The sequence below is a fragment of the Vanellus vanellus genome, assembly GCF_965231255.1.
Source record: "Vanellus vanellus genome assembly, chromosome: 3".
In the NCBI taxonomy this organism is placed as follows: domain Eukaryota; kingdom Metazoa; phylum Chordata; class Aves; order Charadriiformes; family Charadriidae; genus Vanellus; species Vanellus vanellus.
Window position 1 is genome coordinate 115593572 of NC_138907.1, and position 21794 is coordinate 115615365.

A 21794-nucleotide genomic window follows, 5' to 3' on the forward strand; every position below is an offset into this window, starting at 1 on the left:
AAAGCAAGCAAAATTATGATTGACAGATATAGCGAATAATAGTGAAAGGAAGGAAGCACATCAAATGAAGATACTCCCAAAGGAATTATTAATATATGAGAAGCCATCATGATGCAAACAGCCTGGTACTGAAGATATAAAATACCTGCTGTATTTTTTTCTGCAGGGCCCCTGGTTTCTACAGCGAAAATTAACAGTCATTAGGGCTCAGTAAGCATTTTTAAAAGGGTCCTGAACTAAACCTCCAGGACAAAACCAGTACTCAAATTACAACACAGTAGTCAAGAGAACTGAATTGCCGGAGATGCTGTTGTCTATTTGGCCTTTGAACCAGACGTGTCTGTATCTGAAGACTGCCTTGGAAAAGATTTAAAGTTGTGTTTCCCTATGGGAAATGGTTGGTAGTATTTTATGCTGTGCCTTCCTCTTGGCAGACAAAGGCACCGCTGAATTGTGATGTAACTGTAGAAGCTGCATTTTTTCATTTACAATCTGATTTTATTTTTATAATAACACCCCAGAGATTCTTGCCTTTAACTTTGCTAGAAGTTATCCTGGAAAAAAGATTGTGCAGAATTTGGAGAAACTTCTGTAAAAACTGGAGAAGGCTGTATCCCCATCAACATATGTCTAAAAAAATAAATTGGCATATTATCTGTTGGTATGAAGGTACTTTTAAAACCCTGAATACTTTCTGCCAAACACGTTTATTGTAGAACCCCACCTGGAATATTGCATCCAGCTCTGGAGCCCTCAACATAAGAAGGACGTGGACCTGTTAGAGCAGGTCCAGAGGAGGGCCACAAAGATGATCAGAGAGCTGGAGCAGCTCTCCTATGAGGACAGGCTGAGAGAGCTGGGGTTGTTAAGCCTGGAGAAGAAAAGGCTCCGGGGAGACCTTATAGCGGCCTTCCAGTATCTGAAGGGCACCTACAAGAAAGCGGGAGAGGGACTTTTTTCCAAGAGCATGTAGTGATAGGACGGGGTGTAATGGCCTCAAACTGGAAGAGGGCAGATTTAGAACAAATTAAGTAAGAAATTTTTAACTGTGAGGGTGGTGAAGCACTGGCACAGGTTGCCCAGAGAAGTTGTAGATGCCCTGAAAGTGTTCAAGGCCAGGCTGGATGGGGCACTGAGCAACTTGGTCTAGTGGGAGGTGTCCCTGTCCATGGCAGGGGGGTTGGAATTTGATGATCTTCAAGGTCACTTCCAACCCAAACCATTCTATGATTCTATGAAATGTGAATTACACTGAAGAAATGAAAAGATTACAGTGCGGCACGTAAACGTAAAGCTGATTGTTGTTGTAAACACACATTTTGTGTTTAAAACCGAAGCTACCCCGGCTGTGAGCTGGACTATGGGTTCTCGTGATTTTACTGCCTGCGTGAAGCTGCTGCTGCAGGGCCCGGCACTGCCGACAGACCACAGCTTTGATCGGCAGAGGAAAAAACACGCCAGGCTTTCGCAACAGTGGGGAGATCGTGACCCGAGTGCACCCTAAAAATCCGCAAACGGAACAAAAATAATTCCTCCTCCGACTTTGCTCTTGGTGCATCGGCTGTTGGGCCGCGCCTGAGCCGGCGTCCCTGTGCCCGGAGGGGGCACCAACGGGCCGGGACCGGAACCGGCCCCGGAACGCGCGGCGCGGCGCCTCCCGCCTCCCACCCGGCGCCGTAAAGCCGCGGACGGGTCGGGCGCCTGCGCCCTGCGCTGGTTGGCGGTGCGAAGATGGCGGCGTTTTCGGGTACGTGGTGCTGGGCAGGTGGAGCGGGGGGTCGGCTGTGCCGCCGGCAGCAAAGCACGGGCAGAGCCTCTCGCCTCCTGGGCCTGCCGGCGCCCTGTGGGGACGGCCGTTCCCGCGCTCCCCGCGGCCGACGGGCCCGGTCAGCGCCCAGCCCGGCCCCCCGGGCCGGCCCCGGGCCTGGGCCCTCTGCGGAGTGTGACTTAACCACGGTTGAAGGTCGGGGGGGCTGTGGGGGTGTAGGTGCTCTTCCCGGCTCCTGCGGCTTTTGCGGGCCTTCGGAAGCGGTTACCGAAATGGATTTGGTGGTTTTAGGGCGTATGTGGTGGGGGTGCACCCGGTAACGGGGACGGCTGCAAAAGTCAGCCGCGTTCCTCGGGCTGGCTGGTTTCTGTAACAGGAGGTCATCGTAAGTGGTCTGGGTATTTCAGTGGGTAATAAGCGGTTTTATTGGAGGAGCTCTGTTCTGTGATAGGGTTTGAAATATGTGTGTAAACTGTAGTCTAAAAACTTACTGTTGAAGGAGGAAACACCACTGTTTGCCTTCCCCATATGCACGCACAGGTGACCAGTCAACATTAGGGTACTGTATAGTTTTAATGTATATGAGGTTTATAATTTGTTTCTTTTAACTGAATTCTTTATAGCTAATCATGAGGGAAAACATGAACGCTTCTTCCGTAAATCTAGAGATGAGTTTACCTGCTGGACAGCAGGATTAATTTGATTGTAGTTGAGGAAAATGTCATAATGTCATTGTTTGATTAAACCCGTGTTATGTCTATTGAATTAAACTATGTACTATATACTGGAAGTATATTAAAAATGGAAAAAAAAATGTAGGGTTTTATGTGTAATTTGCAATCAGTAGGGTTTTTTTTATTGCTCAAAAAAAAAGCTTTTTGCCTATGTGAATGGTCTAATTTTGTAGGAGTACAGGCTAACACTTGAAAATATTAAAGTTTTCTGAAATTATGTTAGAAGTAAAACATGTTACTAATAGCATTTTTATTACAGCGAATAGCTGCATACATCCATGTGTGTTAGCCCAGCTCTCTATGACTGTATGTGTGGTATATGTGAAACCCAGCATGTGACAGTGTAAAGGTTAGCATGTAAAAGCTTGCTTTAAAAAGGTGCATATTTATACTTAAAGAAGCTGATTTAGTGTAATTCTATGCACCTGAAAAGATAACCAGCAGCTAAATTGTTACTTCAATGGTATCGTACCATCATATGGGTTAGTTAAGATCTGCTTTCCTCTTGCCCTTGTTGAATAGCTGCAGGTTGTTGTTTTTTTTTTTTTTTATTAAATAGAGAGGGTTTGTTTATCAACATACAAATGTTATGTGGTTCCTTTCACAGCTGGATGCGATTAGTAACTGGTATGAAAATCAAAGCATTGTCTAGTTAATATACATGCCACAAGTGTGTAAGGCAAGATCTGGTGAAAAGAAACTTAAACATCTCAAATTTGAGTCCTTATAGGATACGGGTTTTTTCTTTTTTTGAAAACTATTTGCATTCAACTGCAGAGGGAGTCAGAATATTTGTGACTAACAGTCTTCCCTATTGTTTGCATAGGCCATTTCCTTAAATGTGCAAAGATAAGTACCTTGCCCTTGAAATGGTGCTCGGTTCTCAGTGTGTTTGCTTTGCTGTTCTGTCAGCAGCTGCCCCTGTGCCTAGTATATGCCTGACTTACTCTGCTATAAGTGGGGACAACTGTCAAAACTGTATGTGGGGAAGGGAGAGTGTTTCTTATCCATCATTTGAGTTCTATAGAGAAGGATGCATGTACTGTTGCCAAAAAGAATGCTTTCTTATTTTTGTCTAGTTGGAGGTGTTGACACTTGGAAATCTTTTGGGCAATGTTGAGGTAAATAATACTTGCTTGTTCCTTTTTTCTTATTTTACAGAAATGGGTGTTATGCCTGAGATAGCTCAAGCAGTGGAAGAGATGGACTGGCTGTAAGTAGGAATGCATTTGGGCCTGGCAAAATCTAATTTGTCTTTCAGTGATATATGGCATGTGTCTTAAAATACCTCTGCTGTCACATTAAAACAAAGCAGATACGTGTTTTCCTTTAATTGTCGTGCATCTCATGCACTTCTTTGTAGTGTGAATGACTGAAGAACAGAAATTGTGAGTAAAGCGGTAACATTTAAACTTGGACAAGCAAAGCATAACTGCTTATACTTCAGTGTCATTTGTTTGGTAAAAGCCTCTGTGCTTCTAGTTTGTTTGTTATGTAATTATGTATTGTGGGATTATTGGATTAAATACTGTCACATAATTGATGCTAGTTTAGTAAATGTTTTCCAGACTGTGGTCTGAATTTTTGTTCTTCAAAGTTGATGCTTGTGTGTCAGTCTTCTACAAAAGATATTCTTCCTGGTTTTATTTACTTCTTTGGCTAAAATATTTGACTTCAGAGCTTGTTTTGAACTGTCATTCATTCAGTGTGGACGGTCTTAGTGTATGTAGTTCTTCTTTTCTCATATGCATGGTATTAATTAGCTGTGATTGCTTGAAAATGATGGTCACATTTAGTTATCTTTCCTATTCAAAACCGGAAAAGAAAGTAATCTTGTAAACGACCACTGTGTAAGTGGCTTTAAAAGCAAAACTCGCTTGAAGAAAGGAAAACAGGGAATATATAACTAATCTGTTTCTTTTATAGTTTTTAGCATAGTGATGTGAGATGCAGCCCTCTTCCGGGTGCAGCTGAATCCACTGCATCCACTAGTCGCTTCCTGTCAAGGTCTATCTCCTGTTCCAAGCTCTCTTTGTAAATTGAGTCCTTTTCATTTCCTTAGCTGCAAACCAGGTAGAATAACATTTACCTGCTATTTCCTATCTTGCATATGACTCTGGCTTCTGTGAGTTTCAATATAAGCAAAAATCCTTTTTTCTAGTGATAACATAATAATCTAAAATAATTTGTGTTATGTGTTCTTTCCTGTAGTCTTCCTACGGATATCCAAGCAGAATCCATCCCACTGATCCTGGGAGGTGGTGATGTACTTATGGTAAGTATGCAGGGTAGCCCTATTCCAAGAAAGACTGTGTCTTTTAATTGTTGTTTGTACGGTCAATTCCCTTCTTTCAAGAAGGGTCCGTAGTTAGACTAGGTCTCCTGTCCTTCTCCAATAGGTTTTAGCTGAAGTATATACATTCTCTTTGACTTCCTGGTGTGTTTCCAACTGTTCTTGCAGATGGGATTCATTCTTTTTAGGCTTTAGTTTTTGACTACTTGACAGGCACTGTCACATAACTGAGACCTATCTGATTTAATCTACCCTCCTTTTTGTTGTAAATACCTGACATAAATCTGCATGGAACATGACTGATACTGCCTAAACAAATGTTTCAATATCAATAGCCTTGAAGATACCAGATTAGTATGCCTTCCTCATCATGTATTTTGTGGATCTCTGTGTTCTTGATTCTGTAACCAAACTAACACTTCCTATAATCTTTTGTAGTGCTTCCAGAAATTTGACATACATACATAGTTTTTCTGGTGGACTCTGGGAGCTTTTGTTTTTTTTTCTATTTTTTGAAATTTGTTGTAAAGGCTTTCTGTGTTTGTATTCGCATCTAATTTGTGTGAAGCAATGTCATTACTGTAAAAGATTTTCTGTATTATGCAGAAGGAAAAGTAAACTTAGTTTCTTAAAATAGAACTGTAGAACAGTCTATACAGTGTAAGTTGCGACTTTGTTTAAACTCTTAAATTTTTCTTCCTATAGGCTGCTGAAACGGGGAGTGGAAAAACTGGTGTAAGTACGCAAATTTAAATTAGCAGAAAGTAAAAGTCTTCAAATGGTGAGAGGTGGTGTGTGTGTTTGTGTATGCGTATATACAGACACAATGTATATATGTTTGTATATGTATTTGAGCAGTATTATGAATAGTCTTGACAAACTTACATGTAGGCATGTTTTAAAGTGTTTCTGGCACTGGATTTTGCACCTGAAAACTAGGCTGACTGCATATCTGGAAATTTCTGTATAAATTGTGGAATGAAAATAACTTTCCATTTTAGGCTTTTAGCATTCCAGTTATCCAGATCGTTTATGAAACACTGAAGGACCAGATGGAAGGCAAGAAAGGGAAAGCAACTATTAAAACCGGTGGGGCAGGTAAGTTTTTATGTCACATTCTTCAAGTTTGGAACGCTGCTAATTTATGCCAATTCCATCACCTCCGAAAGTAAAGTTAACCTAACTTGCTTGCTGTTAGATAAGTACTTTTTCCTTAATTTGGGATAATAAAATATCATTACCCCAGTTTTTATAAAACAGTGAATATAAATTTACTGGTGGAGTCAAGGTAAGAACTGGGATGTGCTTGACTGCACCCCAGTAGTGCTTAGTAGGTAATGTTTATTGTCTTCAGCTTAAGGCTGGCTGATCCACACCACACTCTTCAGTGTACTTCTGAAAGCCATACAAGTTTAGTACCTTGCAAGATGTGAAGTGGTAGGTAGTGTCCAGCTTAAAAAAAAAAATAAAAAAAAAATCTTCCAATTGCAGGGATAAACAAGGCCTGAGTAGTGACACCATACAGTTGACTTGGGCCTCTTAAGTGAGCTTGAGCAGACAGCTCTTCCAGGCTCAAACTTATTTTTGTGTCACTTGGGTTGCACTATAGTGTCTTTGAATTCTGTTGGGCTGAATAAAGCTGTTGTGTTCCTTTTGGCACCTAGCTAGACTTGAAAGCTGTGTAACAACAAGCTGAGTTGCTGCAGGTTTGAAGTAGTAAACATTGAACTAAGCAGGAGATAGACAGGGCCAGAACCCACTGGTATAGAATGGATTGTAACCATGATAATAATCTCACAGTATTTGAGGGTCTGTTATACATCTGTTTAAATAAGCTTGCAACTTGAAAGCTAGTAACCGTGTCCAGCCTGTGGTATTTATAGATTGAGGTTTATGTAAGTGACAGTAGCTGCACAAACCCTCTGAAGATGTTACAGAAGTTCTCATCTTTCATCTTTGTTATAACTACTGCTACAGTGGTGACAGGACAGTCAACTTTGGAAAAAAAATCCTTTAAGAGAATGTGTTGTGAATACACTCAGTAATCCTAATTGAAATGACATCTGGTTTTAACAAAAAAACCCTTTTATTGTGGAACCTCTAGACTTTATTGTAGCATGTTATTGGGCATATGAAAAATGAAGTCAGAAATTTTGTTATATGCATGTTATGTGTTATACTGCGTTACTCTGCAGTAATGACGCTTTAATTGATAACCTGAGAAATATTTCAATGTAAACTCGGAACAGAAGTAGCAAATACATTTCAAATTTATTTCTCTTAATATAATTTTTGGATATTTTCTAGCTGAATTTGATTGTGATGATGTGGAACTGGCTTATTTTATGTCTTTATTGTTTTCAGTTGTATTTTTAAGTAACTTAATCTGTGCTCTCCTTAATGAGATAATCTAAACTTTCATAGAATACCTCTGCATTATGCATCTGTGCCCCTCCTTCAAGTTGTAAGCCTTCATTTTGACCTTGTATGAATTGCGTTGGAACAAAGCTGTCTCCCTAGAAAATTAAGACAAATGCTGTAGAGCCAATGTGAACTTCTAATTTGAGTTTTCCAGGCTTGCCTTCTTCGTTTAATGCCTTTTTTTTTTTTCTGTTGCTGTCTTTCAAACCTAGTGCTCAATAAATGGCAAATGAACCCATATGATAGAGGATCAGCTTTTGGTGAGTTGTCCTAACGCTGGTTTAAAAGTTCACTTGAAAATGTTCACTTGGTGAAAAAAAGAATAAACGAGAAGAAAGTATGCATGAAAATTTCTTTAAAAAGCAGTTAGGGAGGCAATTTCTTTAACTAAAACTGTCTTGTATTTTTCAGCAATTGGATCAGACGGCTTGTGTTGTCAAAGCAGAGAGGTAAAAGAATGGCATGGATGCAGAGCGACTAGAGGCGTGACTAAAGGTAGATACAAAATTATGTATTTTGGAGACTCTTCTAGAAGTTTCAACTGAAATGCCCGCTTGTCACCTATTGTTAATGTAGATGGTTGCATTTAAAACTTATCTGAGCAAATGTGCATTACTCCGTTCGTTGTTGGCTGAAGACTTTGGAATGACAAATACCTCTGTTTTGCTCTCCTTGTGTCCTAAGTCACCTTTTCCTTGATAGGGGATTGAGTCAGAGGAGACAGAATCATAACTAATATTCATTAGGACGTGTTTTATTAAGGTGCTATTAATAGGAAATAGCTACTCACACAGTATGTTCAGTTGTTTCCTCACACTTCACACAGACACATGCATGCTCAAATTTCATGGTTATGTGGTTGGAGCAACAGTTGAGAGGCCAACCCCAACTCTGCTCAGAAGCAGAGTCATGCTAATACTGCAGTGGTTCTAGGTGGGTGTTCAGAAAGACCCTTTGTCTCATTTCATCAGGTGTGCAGATAGTCCTGTAGTATGTCTGTACATAGCAGCCAGTTGGATATGGTTCAAGTTACACAAGCAGTTGTTGGTGCTAGTGCATGCAGGTGGTCTTGTACTGATTCAGCAGACCCCTGGTGTTCTGAGTTTATCAGTTCCGGTGGATTCAATAGAACCACTGGTCTCTATTTCGCCACTCCTTTGGAACCTTTTACACAAACCTCTCAGCCTGTACTTTTTCTCTCTCTTGCCTGCTGTTGTCTGATAATCTGTCTTTTCATTACATACATAGGTGTCTACAGAATCTTTTCACACTAACACAAGAGGGCATTTTATGACACTTTCAACAGGGGTGGAAATGTTAGGCTTACATGGTCTTGGAAGCAGCCAAACTGAACCACCTTGATGAAACTGAAATTTAGGTGGTGTTTTAGATCATTTCTTTCTCTTTTCAAGGGAAATACTACTATGAAGTTTCCTGTCATGACCAAGGCTTGTGCAGAGTTGGTTGGTCAACTATGCAGGCTTCACTAGATTTGGGTAAGTTTTCTTCAAAAGAAGAATCCCATAGCCAGTTTTCATAGTCTTGCAGAGAGTGGCCTTCTTGGGAAGGACATCAGTATCAGGGAGTTTAAAACTTTGTGCAAATATTCTTCTTCCTGTAAGAGGAAATCTGCTTAGGTGGTGGCAATGTTTCTTGTCTCTTGTGACTTTTTCCCTTTATTTCAGTCTTTTAATGAAGATGACTGGAGACTAGTAAAATCAATAAATGTACTGATACAAAACCACTAGTTTAGCATATATCAAAGCTAGAAGTCTTTAGTTAGCCCTGTGTATTATTTTGTTTACGTGGTAATGTTAGAGGTTTCAGTTGCTGGTACAGGGAGGAAAAAATGTAACCTGTCAGCCAAAAGATAAAAAAACTGTGCTTTGTCTTGTCCTCAGGCACTGATAAATTTGGCTTTGGCTTTGGTGGCACTGGTAAGAAGTCTCACAACAAGCAATTTGACAGCTACGGTGAGGTAAGCTTGAATTGCTTATTGGTGGAATCATAGTAGAAACATTATTAACATGGAAGGAACATTATTAAAAGTTTTGCATGTTGGTTCTGTGCTGTGACAATCAACTGTCTTTCATAACAGTGCTAACCTTTAAGAAAAGGTCGCTGCAAAAGTGCTGTGAAATGAAGCATTTTTGGATAAGAGCACATTAACAAATTGAACAAAAGCAGGTATCAGCTTGAGGCTTGTGATTGTGACTAGACTGCAGATATAGTGACTCTTATTTAGAAGATAAAGCTTTTCTGTGTGTTACAGGTTAGAGGTGAACTGATCTCCTCGATTTATTTCTTGACTTATTTCAGTCTTAGCTTGAACAATACCAGCCTGTCTTTATACCTCGGTGAATGTTTAAGTGAGGGTGTTGTATCCTGTTTAAGTAGAAATAATGACGCAACTCTAATATGTCAAAACACGTACTTAAATGCTAATAAGATGTAGGTAGTCATGTTCTATTTCTGGGTATTGAGTTGGTTTTGCCGTTAGAACTGTTACCTTAATGTACGCTTCTGAAAATATCTACCATGAATATCTGTGGTGGTTTTTGTGTAGCATACCAGTCAAAAGTTCAGATGTTTAAGCATGATTTATATAAATATGAATAACACAGCAGAAACTCGTCTTTTTGTGGTTTTAGTGAACTCTCAACACCACAAAACTTCTGACTGTTGTATTGTAGCTTTGTTTATAGTAGTGATTTCTGATCTGTTGAATTAAAGCTCTTTATAATATACAGATTTTATTGAATACATTTACAATGAAAGTCAAAATGCAGGTTTCTGTTACCGTGTTGGTGCTTTAAACTTAGATTTATATTAGCTAATAAATGCATGATTAATGCACTTTTCCATAATGCAGAATACTTCCAGGTAAATGATGTAAATTTATCATTGTCAAAGTGTTTGGTTTTAAAGTAAATTTAAAGCAGTAATAAATGCTTAAATATCTAAGATAAGTTGGGCAGTTTACTGAAGATTTGTAATCAAATAAAAATATGCGTGCAATTTACGGTGGTATTATTGGAATAAATTGAACTTGCTTCTCTCAAAAATTAACACTGAGTAGAGAGAAGTGGGAAAACTGTAAAAGTTGATGGAATGTAAGCACTAAATTTTCTTAATAGACTGAACACTAAAATTTCTTCGGTTCATAAACTTCTTTTTGTTACAGGAATTCACTATGCATGATACAATTGGGTGTTATCTAGACTTAGATAAAGGACAAATAAAATTTTCCAAAAATGGTAGGTTTTATTCACTTTTTCTTTGGAATTTTGTTGGGGCGCTTGTACTGGGGGAGGGGCAGGGAAAGGAATGCACACACATGCAGAGAGTCTGACTGAACGAACCCTATTTCAGGGAAGGACCTTGGCCTTGCATTTGAAATCCCACCACACATAAGGAACCAAGCACTTTTTGCAGCTTGTGTACTGAAGGTAATTTAGGAATATCACAGATGTATAAGAGAAAATTGTTCTAGTTTTGGTAACTGACCACTTATGTATAAAATCTGCGTAGCCACCTAAAATTACTGTAGTTATACTTGTACGCTCCTTGTCTACTTTGGTCCAGTATTTCAGTACTGGAGTGGTCACCACAGTGTGTTAGCTTTGAGTACTGTTCAAGTTAAATATCAAATGTTTAAATTCAAATTTAATTACTTAAACTTGGATGTAGGAGTAGAATAGCATGGATAACTAATTCCTAATACCAGTGCTGTCTTGGCTGTATTAAATTTCTATATAGTGTAATTCAACAGATGTAAGCAAATAACTTGAAAGTGCCAAAATTCTTGTTTTGTTTATTCTCAACTGTAACGTGATAGTAGTGTAGTATTATGTCTTTCTGGAGTTAGTCTGTTTGGGATGATCTCTTACTGAGTCAAGGTTTTAGCAAAACGTTTTGGGGATCAGAGAAATATACAAGTCAAAAAAAAAAAAAAGTGGTGGGCTTGTTTGTTTGTTTTGTGGTTAGGTTTTTTTTTTTTTGTCTAAATCTGGTTTGTCACTGAAAATGAATGGAACATACATGGAAAACTTTTTTGAGCTTTTATTTGTAAATATGGGAATATTTTGATGTAGAAGAAAAGAGTTTGAAGAGTTAGAACCATGCACAAAATGTGTGGCAGGTTTTAGATGACTTGAAGGGGAATGTGTAAGATGAGAGAAAAAAACACCTTCCCCTTCTCCTTGTCTAGCTGGTGTCTCATGGGGAAACTAATTATGGGATTGTTTCTCATTTTACATTGTCTCTTGAATCTGTCTATGACACAATTTGTTGAAATCTAGAATGCTGAATTGAAATTCAATTTTGGTGAAGAAGACTTCAAGTTTCCACCAAAAGATGGCTATATTGGTCTTTGCAAGGCTCCTGATGGTAGTGTTGTAAAATCACAACATTCAGGTAGGTTGGATTTTTAAACTTCTCTCAGTTCTATGTTCAGATTGTGTTACAGAGCATATTTTGATCACTTTAATTGCTTCATGACTGCTGTATTTACGGTCTCGCAACAATCTTACTGGTAGCAATATTAGTGCTTTTTTAAAGTATTCAAATATTTCTTCATCTTAAACCACAAATAGTCCAATATTTTGGATTTAGAAATGCATCAGACAAAAAGAAGTTTAGCTAAGTTACTCAACAGTGTCATCTTAAAAATAAGTGTGGGTGTTTAAGATCTGCAATAAAATTAATTATGCTGCATGGCCAGTATACCCCTTATGGTAAGATTCACTTGTAATCTCTGAATATTCATCTGAAGCTATTCATAATTAAGCTAGCAATAATGTCACCCTTTAATGGATCATGTAGAATTGTGATGTTTTATATTATTAATAGAAAATCCAAGTTTTTTCCAGTAAAAAATTCCAGGATAGGAATGTAGTTTGTATTAATGGCGTATTTTTTTCACTTAGGAAATGCACAAGTGGTTCAAACACAGAATCTTCCAAATGCTCCAAAAGCATTGATTGTAGAACCCTCAAGAGAGCTGGCAGAACAAACATTGAACAATGTGAAGCAGTTCAAAAAATATGTTGATAATCCCAAATTAAGGTAACGGTGCATCTGTTCTAGTTGTATTTATGGTATTGTCTGTGGACGTGACTTTGCAGGGGGACAGGAGGTGTTCCGCTTTGTAGCTAAGTGGACCTTAATCTGCAGTGCTGCTGATAATAGCGTCAGCAATAATCTGCTACTAACCAGTCTTCTGACTTCTTAGCTATGCTCAGACCAGTTAGCGTTTTTTTGATGTGTTTTATCTATGGACTACTTCTTTCTGGTATGACAAATCTTTGTTTTGGTGTTTTTTCCTTCAGATTATCAAAGGTTTATGATACTTAATGTCTTTAATCAAGAAAAGCACATCTGCTTACTTCCCTTGTTTTCTGAGCATCTTCCTGTGTCCCTCACCTCTCCCTGCCCTACTTTTGTTTGGTTTTAATCTTCAACAAAGAGTTATATACAAGGTCTGCTCTGTTTACATTAGTGTGCTCACAGGACGAATGTTGCAGTAATTAGCATGGGGATGCAATTCTGAAAAATGAATCATCTACAAGCTGTTTTGGTCTGAAGTTGTTTCTCTTTTGACTGTGCTTTGTATTCTAAACTCCATATTCTAAACTGCAGTCAATTTGCAAGTAGAATTGTAGGGGAGTAGCAATATGGAGAGATAAGCTATGATGCAAGATTCGTTTAGTCTACTGTTACTTGCCATTGTAGTTTTCAAGAACACAGGAAACTTAAGCTAACTTATGTTTGGGAACTTTCCGGAACATTCTTTAAGATGAAATTGGTTAAGGTGTTAATGTGTTTAATGCAACAGGGATAGAGTAATCAAATTCAAATACAGTTCGGTAACAAAACTTTCACTTCTCGAATTAAAATGAAATACACTACATATGAAGAGATAAATTTTAAAATTATTTTTTTCCTATCCTTTTGTTCTTAAAATTGCTGTTCAGAGCTATTAGTTGTCAGCTACTAATAAAAGAATCAGTCTTGAGCCAGATGTTTAATACATCTTCTGAATATAATAAAAATGAGCAAATGTCAAAACATTGATTTAATTTTAGGGAACTCTTGATTATTGGTGGAGTTGCTGCAAGAGATCAACTTTCTGTACTGGAACAAGGAGTAAGTTGTATTTTTGTTCATATGATCTAATAGTTTCAGTTCTGAATAACTCATGATGTTGCTAGAGAATAGTAGTGGCACTCTTGTAACTCCTATAAACCTGATAAAAAGGAATTGTGCAGTTGATAGCAAGCTCATGTTGCACTGGTCTAGCATTTGTTTCATTACTTCCATGGCAATTGTCAGTACAAATACTTATAGTACTTGGTCAAATGCTGTTGAAGCCTGAGTACTTATGAAAATCTTAAAATAAAGGTGTAAGTTTTGCCATTTGTCCTTAACTAACAAGACAGAGAGAGTTTTCCTATTAACTTTTTCGTCATGTTTGTGTGAATAAAACTGGTCTATAATTACCAGGGTCAACCTACACCACCAACCAGTTCTACATGGAAGGAACAGGTCTAGCTTCAGCAGCATGGGATGTGCAATCAATTAGCTCATGCTGTAGGGATAACATAGTAATTTTATTTTTTATTCTTTTTAAACTTACTTTTGGAAGTGAGACCACATCTCTATTGATAATTTATGTATTTTATAGGTGGATATTGTCGTTGGAACTCCTGGAAGACTGGATGACCTGGTCTCAACGGGAAAGCTTAATTTATCTCAAGTTAGATTCTTGGTTCTGGATGAAGCTGTAAGTAGAGAACTAAGTGATACTTAAGTTCTGTTCTTAAATGAAATATAACATATCCTAAGAGTTAGTGAAACATCATTGTTCTATATAATTTGGTACTTGAGTGGAACAGCAATTGGCTACCTATTGGCTATTTCAGGTCAATCTTATTTCTAACCATAGTAACCTACGCATTTTTTTCCTCTTGTAGCCTCTCTGGTAAAGCTGTTTGAAGTTTTTCTGATGGAGAAATACATTTCAGATTGTATTCACTAGATTAGTGAAGTCTGTCCCTGTACAGGGAACTGGAAAGGACAAAGACAAGATAAGCATTTTTGATTACCCATCAAGTCTCGAAGCCAGTGAATGTTGTAGTCACTGTGCTGTGAAATAAATGCCCCTCTCTCTCTGATCTGTTATAGTAGAACTGATTATCCGTTCACAAAGATGGAGTGCCTTGGGGTATTAGCTAGGAGAGTCTGCTGAGACAGATGTTCAATTTCTTGTGAAGCACAGCAGTTGTACTTGTAAATACTCCAAATTTTTCCTTTTTTTTCCTCTTAAGTAATAATATCCGAGCCAGACATTGACCTGTTCAGCTAATTAAACGAGAGAATTCTGAGAGTGCAAGTGTATTGCTTGTCTAACTTAAGAATTGCAATTTTTTAATTTTAATTTTTTAATTTTATTTCCATGTAGGATGGCCTTCTTCTCCAAGGTTATTCAGATTTCATAAACAGAATCCACAGTCAAATTCCTCAGATAACATCAGATGGAAAGAGACTTCAGGTATAAAGTTTGGTTTTGTGGGCTTGAGGGGTTTTATCGTGTGTGTGTGTTTGTTTTGTGTTGGTTGGTTGGGCTTTGGGGGTGTTGTGTGGTATGCACTGCTTTCACTCATTGACTGTTGATTATTTCAGGTAGAGTTTGTTACACCTCTTGCTCAAAAGTAACACTTGTCCATTGGGTTCAGTAATTACCTGTGAATATGTATTTTTACAATCCTAGATCTTGAAGCCCAGTGTTTAGCAGTAATTGGGTTACTTAGATATAAAAGTATCTGAAAAATGAGTGACTACATAAATTGTGATTTCTAATGCTCTAACAATCTTGATTCAATAGCTCTCAGTAATTAAGCTTTCTTCCTCTTAAATGATGAGGTTTTTGTAAGAGAATAGTTAAGTTACTTATTTTGTGTATTGACCCGTGTCAGCTGGGGAGTTCCTGTGATGAGGAAAGCCAGTCAGGGACTCTTTCTGTTGTGCTACGTTATGCTGTCCAGCTACATAATATTCTTTCATTTCTACTCTGACGTTTTTTGCTGGGAGAATCTGATCTTCAGTGGTATCCATATGGCTTTTTTTTATTTCTCAGGTGATCGTGTGCTCTGCAACACTACATTCTTTTGATGTGAAAAAACTATCTGAAAAGATCATGCATTTTCCCACCTGGGTTGATTTGAAAGGAGAAGATTCTGTCCCTGAAACTGTGCACCATGTAGTTGTGCTGGTAAATCCAAAAGCTGACAAACTCTGGGAAAGGCTCGGCAAGAATCATATCAGAGTAAGTGGTTTAGAAGTGAAAATTAAGATCGTTTGCCCGTGTTTGTTTATTCAGCCTTCAGAATTGAGGCCTTATGTTGTAACATCTTTTCCAGCTATTGAAACAGCTTAGTGTATCTGAGATGGTTTGTTCCATGGTAGTCAGCATCATGATATTGGCGATGTCTTAATACTGATTCTGAACAGCTCAGTCTTACAAACATGATTGAGGGAAATCTTGATAGAGTAACATTCTGGTTTGTACTAGAGAAAAATGGCACTGCACTGCTTTTTCACTCATTTCACAGCTAATGGTCTGTCACCTAACTTTAGTTAATACCTGTCTTTCCTGAAGGAGGAAGTAACCTTCAAGATAGATCATTTTGTAAAATAGTTTTGTCTCTATGCGAGAAGAGCAATTTTTAGAGGAATGGATTTCATCTCAGACTAGATTTGAGACTCAAGTTTAAATTACTTTTAAACCTTATTTAATTTTTTGCTAATTGTAAGTGAAGGGAGTTAAGTGTTTCCTCTGTGAAGTATGGACTAATGACTTGTGGGGGGTTTATTTGTTGGTGGTGTGTTTTTTTGTTTTTTTTTTTCCTAGACTGATGAAGTACATGCAAAAGACAATACACGACCTGGCGCTAACACTCCAGGTAATCAGCAACACTAGTTAAGTAATAGCTTGTGAAATTATAATCCTTTGTAAGTGTTCTGGAGTAAAGCTGAATTATAGTAGGTATAAGCCTTGAGTCATGTTCCTCCAAATTTTTATTTCTACATTTTTGTAATCGTGAAGAGAAATGTGTTTCTGTAATTAGGGGGAGAGAAAAAGACTTGAATATGTATCTTGCAGGTATGTAAACAGCAAGTGTTTGTTTGTGTGTATAAGTAACCTGAAGCTCCTGAGTTTTGTTCTTTCTGTGTTATATTACCTTGGAGCAGGTGAGCATGAGGTGGAGAAGAAAAAACTGGCGGTCTAGCTCACTTGCTCAGCTAATAAAAGTTTAACTGTGTACTGAAAGGCTGGAGAAAACTTTAAATGTATACTGTTCAAAGGCTTTTCATATTTTTAAACAAAATGAGTGAAATAACTTCTTTACTTTTACTTAGAAATGTGGTCTGAAGCTATTAAAATTCTAAAAGGCGAATACACCGTTCGGGCAATCAAAGAACACAAGATGGACCAAGCCATTATTTTCTGCAGGACTAAAATTGATTGTGATAATATGGAGCAGTACTTCATCCAACAGGGCGGAGGTAATATTTTTCACAAAAACCTTATTCTGCTCACTTTCCTGTTTATTTCAAAGTTGAAACTGTATTATAGAGGTCACCAATATTTGGACACCCCACAACTAAAATTGTGCTTAAGCTTTTTGACATACTGACTGGACATAAAAGGTCAGGGTTTGGTAGCAGGGAGCTGCAGGGGTGCCCTTTGTGGGAGGAGGCAGTGAACTGCCTTGTACGGTTTCTAGACAGCTTGGAAATGGCTGGAAACCACCCACTGTGTACCAAAATTTGAACTAATGAGAACAGCGTATGGTGCCTCTACAAAAATGTATGTAAGAGGGGCAGGGGATATAGGAAGAAATGTGTGTGTACAAAAGTACACGCATATGGAGACATGTAAGGAGATGTGAGAGAAAACACGGGGGACACTGAAAGGGAATGTGTGAGGAGAAAAGTGAAGACACACATTCAAAGAAAGGAAGTTTAAACTAGGAAGGAGTGAGGAGACATGACGGCACAGACCTCTGGGGAAGGGGGAGGAAAGGTGTTTGTTTAATTTTGTCTTGTTTTTCCCCAATGTCCGTATCAGTAATTAGAAGTTTGTTAACTGGTAATAAGTGAAATTCCCCCAAGTTGAGAGTTTTGCCCACAAAGTGTACTTTTTTCCAGTTCTATATGGTGTTATGTCATAACTTACCTATGATGTTATTAACGCATAGCAACTCTTTCAGGCCCTGATAGGAAGGGACATCAGTTCTCATGTGTCTGTCTGCACGGTGACAGAAAACCTCAAGAAAGAAAGCAAAACCTGGAAAGATTTAAGGTGACGCAGCAGATTCTTGAAGACTTTTCCTTCTCTTCCCAATATCTGAAATCATATGTTAATTTGTGTCCCTGGCTCTCCGTTTAAATTAAATTGTGTTCAAATGCTTTATGACCCGCTTCCTAAAATTCTGTGAGGCCTAGTTTCTGTAGGTAGAAATCTATATTGTCAGTCAATATGACCTTTGAGTTTTCATGGAGAGGATAGGTGGGTTTGCCTTTAAATACAACCTAAAATCAAGCTCTGAAACAGATTACATTGTTTTTTAAAGTCTTTGGGTCATGAATATTAAAAAACGTTATTTATATATTGGACAGTTTGGTTTTAAGCCATTCATTGATTTACACTTGCCTTAGGCTGTTGGGGAAAAAAGTAAGGATGTAAATTGACCAAGCTCTTGATGTTCAAAAAGCACTATTGCACTGTGGAAGAGCTTTATTTGAAGTGTTTTTAAAATGTACAGACACTTCAAGGTGAAGTAAATGGGAAAGACTACTGTTTCGTTGCCTGGGATTTTGTTTGGTTTATTTAGTACAACACTTCTTTACAATTATGTTTTCATAGAGAGGAGATGTCCGTTTCTTGATCTGCACGGATGTTGCTGCTAGAGGAATTGATATCCATGGTGTTCCGTATGGTAAGACATAACTTTTAAACTAAGCTATTGAATTGCATACAGCTTCAATATATTTGCAGTTAAAACAGGTACGTGACTTACAGCTTCATTTTTGAAAGTTGTAGATGTTAAAGGCTTGAACTAGGCAACTTGTAATTTGATTGTTCACCATACCTTCTCAAATTCCTGATGATAATCTGCATTGTTGGGGAATCTTCATTTGTTTTTCCACTCTTGTCAAAAAGTAATCATGGAGAAAGCAGTTTTATATTGGAAGCCTTAAGTCTAGATATCGCAGGTAATGACATCTGTAACTGCTGTAATAGAACATAAAGTATGTACATGGGCTAAGAAGGGGGATTGCAGCAATCGAAGTCATACTTATTTTAAGTGTTTGGTCTGCGACCTTTGCTTGTATCTCTTTTAAAAAAAAAAATAATAATCTTGTACTCTCTTGTGGATTGTGTGTATCTTATGCAGTTATCAACGTCACACTCCCTGATGAAAAACAGAACTATGTTCATCGAATTGGGAGAGTAGGCAGAGCTGAGAGGTATTTATATGTTCAGAGTAGTCACCATGTGTTCTTGATAAGTTTTTTTGTTGTTGTTTCATAAGTTGGCAATAGTTACTGAAATACATTTTTCTCTCTCCCTTCTCCCCTAATACTTCAGGATGGGTTTGGCAATCTCCCTTGTGGCAAAAGAGAAAGAAAAGGTAATTATGCTCTAAAGCAAAATTGAACAGACGTTATTTACTGAAGTTCTATCTGCAGCTGATGTCTGATTTCAATATCCTGTATTGGAAAACTGCTTGTTTGTTCTTGCGTAATTGAAGGGGAATTGAAATAGATCTCTGAATTCTTTTTTCATGCTATAAGTAATCAAAATGAATGTACTAAACTATTTCATAAAGTTTAGAAGTTGTTTTCCTTTATTTCTAGGTTTGGTATCATGTATGCAGTAGTCGTGGAAAAGGGTGTTATAATACTAGACTGAAGGAAGAAGGAGGTTGTACCATATGGTACAATGAGATGCAGGTAAACATTCTGCTTAACTAGAATGTTCTAATTACTCTAAAAGGCTGCGGTATATAGTTCTTGGTTTAGCTGTGTAGTTGAAGTACAAAGCTAATTTTGGGGTGTTTATAACCTTTGATTCCTTTTGAAGAAGAAATTAGAAAACTCTGCAAGTTGTACTTTCTAGAAGGTATTCTTTAGTTGTAAAAGCTTATTTTAATATTCCCAGCCAATTCTCTTGGAGTCTTATTTGCAGCTTCTCTATAGTCTTCCTAACCAAATGCTGTGAAGAGTTACAGTATGTTAGTTACATGGTTTTGTTTACATGGCTTGTTGCAAATCTGTAAGTAACTTACAACTGTTGTTCCTCTAACCTGGAAAGAGTGTGTCACTTAAGTACATTTTTATTGGGATTTGTATGCCAAGTATGAATGCTTGTTAAATTCACAGTGCTTCCCTTCTTTCTACGTTAAAGGGGGGTGAATGACACATCATCTGTGCTAAAATAAGCTTGCACTGTGAACTCTTTATTATAAAGTAGCCTCACTCACATAAGTAGGGTAGTATGTAAAATCAAGGTTTTTAGGTAGGGTGAAAACATGCTGAGATTGGAAATGAACTTGTGTAGTGCATTTGAGCAAAAAAATGTGTTAGTCTTTGGCATCTGTGACCAAATTGTTTTCTGTGTACAGTTCCTGTTGAAACTACTTGAGTGTGACTATTCAGAACAGTAGTCTGACTGAAGTCTTGAACCATAAGGCTACTTTAAGACTTTTTTTTTTTATTTTATTTTCAGTTGCTGGGGGAGATTGAAGAACACTTAAACTGCACTATTGCCCAAGTTGAACCAGACATAAAAGTACCAGTAGATGATTTTGATGGGAAAGTTACATACGGGCAGAAAAGAGCTCTGGGTGGTAAGAATGAACTACTCTTGAGTTACCTTGCTATGCAGTGCTCAGTTTCTTGGTTATCTGCTATGTGACTACAGAACAGATCGATTAAAAAAAAAAAAAAAAAAAAAAAAAAAAAAAAAACAACCAAAAAACAACAACAACAACAAAACCCTGCTAGTTCTTTGCTCTCTTCTGGATTTGTTACACGCAGTCTATAGGTTGCAAGTGACTGAAGTGTGTGTATGCCTGTATTTTGTTTTATTTGTTTGTGCTTTTTTTAACAAGTTAACAAAGTTACTTTAACTTTCTGAATGGCTGTGGTTGAGTGTTATTAGTTCTGCTGAAAAATGGTTTTGAACACGTAATTTAGATTGTGTCTCTCTTGGCAGGTGGGCTATATAAAGGCCATGTGGATATTCTGGCACCTACAGTACAAGAGTTGGCTGCCCTTGAAAAGGAGGCTCAGACATCTTTCTTGCATCTTGGCTATCTTCCTAACCAGCTGTTCAGAACATTCTGATTGCGCCACTCTTGAGGCAAGGCTTGAGTTAATAAATGCTCTACCCTGCAAATACAAAAATCCCATATTGTCTCTAAGTAGAAGTAGTTATAAAAGGATTAAAATTAAATATACTTCTTGCATGATGAACAGCGTGTTCAGCGTTGTTAACTCTGTATTAGCTGTTTGTCTTGATAAAATAAAACTAGTCAAAGATGAAATTGTTTCTTTTGCTCTTCTTTTGCCTTGCTTTGAGGATTAATTTGTGGAATAATTCCTTGCATAGCTTTTTGATTTATTGAAAGTACAAGTATAGTTAAGCAAATCTGGAAGAAGAGTTTAATTCTTTTCTTTGCAGAATATGCGTTGAAATTATTTATTTAGCTGTGTACTGTAATTTTTAATGCTGTGCTTTCTAAAGATGCGTCCATATTCAGACAGCCGTTTATATTTAAGATAATGAAGAAGAAAAAACTTCCTGAAGTATGTATTTGAAGCTCTTTGTTATCCTAAAACTCTAAATCTAGGCTGATAACTACATTTTCATTCTGTAATACTAGACTTCTCAAAGGTAATATTTCTTGAATTTCTACACTTGATCTTATACAAAGAATTCTACAATACTCTGGCTTCATAGGAAAGTAACACACTAGTATCAAAGCAGTTCATAAATCTTCAGTAAAATCCTTTTTATGCAGCAATATAGGTTGAAGTGCTTAATGCCTGTAGTGGTGCTTTCAGGCAGGTTGCATTTGAACAAATGAAATTACTGTAGTCTGATTTGTATTTTTTTTCAGGTTCCTTTTTTCTCTAGTGACTCCTCTAAAGGTACCTCAGGAATTTCAATGACTTTGCCTGCAAATTGTCACCTAAAATATCAAAGGTCGTTGGGAATGCCTGACAACCCAGAATGGAAATAACTTTTTTCCCTCCTCGTGAAGACTTCTAGTCAAAAAATTTTCAATCCGCTTGCAGAAAATGTTGAGAATCAGATACTTATATTGAGCAAAGAAACTTTTTTGTGTAGTGTTACTCAGAGAGAGCAGGTTGAGTGTCCTACCTAACATAATAAAATACATAGATTTGTCATTGTTGAACAAATTTCAGTATTAGTTTTACTGTGACTATGTGGTGTTATCTGATCCTAAACTGGTAATCGTGGACTCCTTTCTTTACTACCTTT

General features: G+C 37.6%; 1 protein-coding gene across 1 annotated transcript; it reads left to right on the forward strand.

Moving 5' to 3' along the window:
* Window positions 1-1718: 1718 nt before the first annotated feature.
* DDX1 (DEAD-box helicase 1) lies at window positions 1719-20832 on the forward strand. The gene is made up of 26 exons (XM_082481720.1): window positions 1719-1747; window positions 3664-3715; window positions 4714-4777; window positions 5501-5530; window positions 5797-5893; window positions 7429-7476; window positions 7628-7711; window positions 8629-8712; window positions 9118-9194; window positions 10401-10473; window positions 10589-10665; window positions 11518-11632; window positions 12145-12283; window positions 13303-13363; window positions 13902-14000; window positions 14679-14768; window positions 15354-15542; window positions 16128-16179; window positions 16637-16783; window positions 17491-17582; window positions 18147-18219; window positions 18679-18751; window positions 18873-18915; window positions 19142-19237; window positions 20013-20133; window positions 20502-20832. Exons 1-26 carry the CDS (start codon window positions 1732-1734, stop codon window positions 20630-20632), a joined length of 2223 nt encoding a protein of 740 aa, XP_082337846.1. The 5' UTR covers window positions 1719-1731; the 3' UTR covers window positions 20633-20832.
* Window positions 20833-21794: the final 962 nt, after the last annotated feature.

Bases quoted from the DNA above. Each gene is read 5' to 3' on its own strand.
- DDX1 (XM_082481720.1), top strand. The intron at 5,531-5,796 runs GTAAGTACGCAA...TTTCCATTTTAG, and splicing joins CGGGGAGTGGAAAAACTGGT to GCTTTTAGCATTCCAGTTAT. The intron at 20,134-20,501 runs GTAAGAATGAAC...CTCTCTTGGCAG, and splicing joins GCAGAAAAGAGCTCTGGGTG to GTGGGCTATATAAAGGCCAT.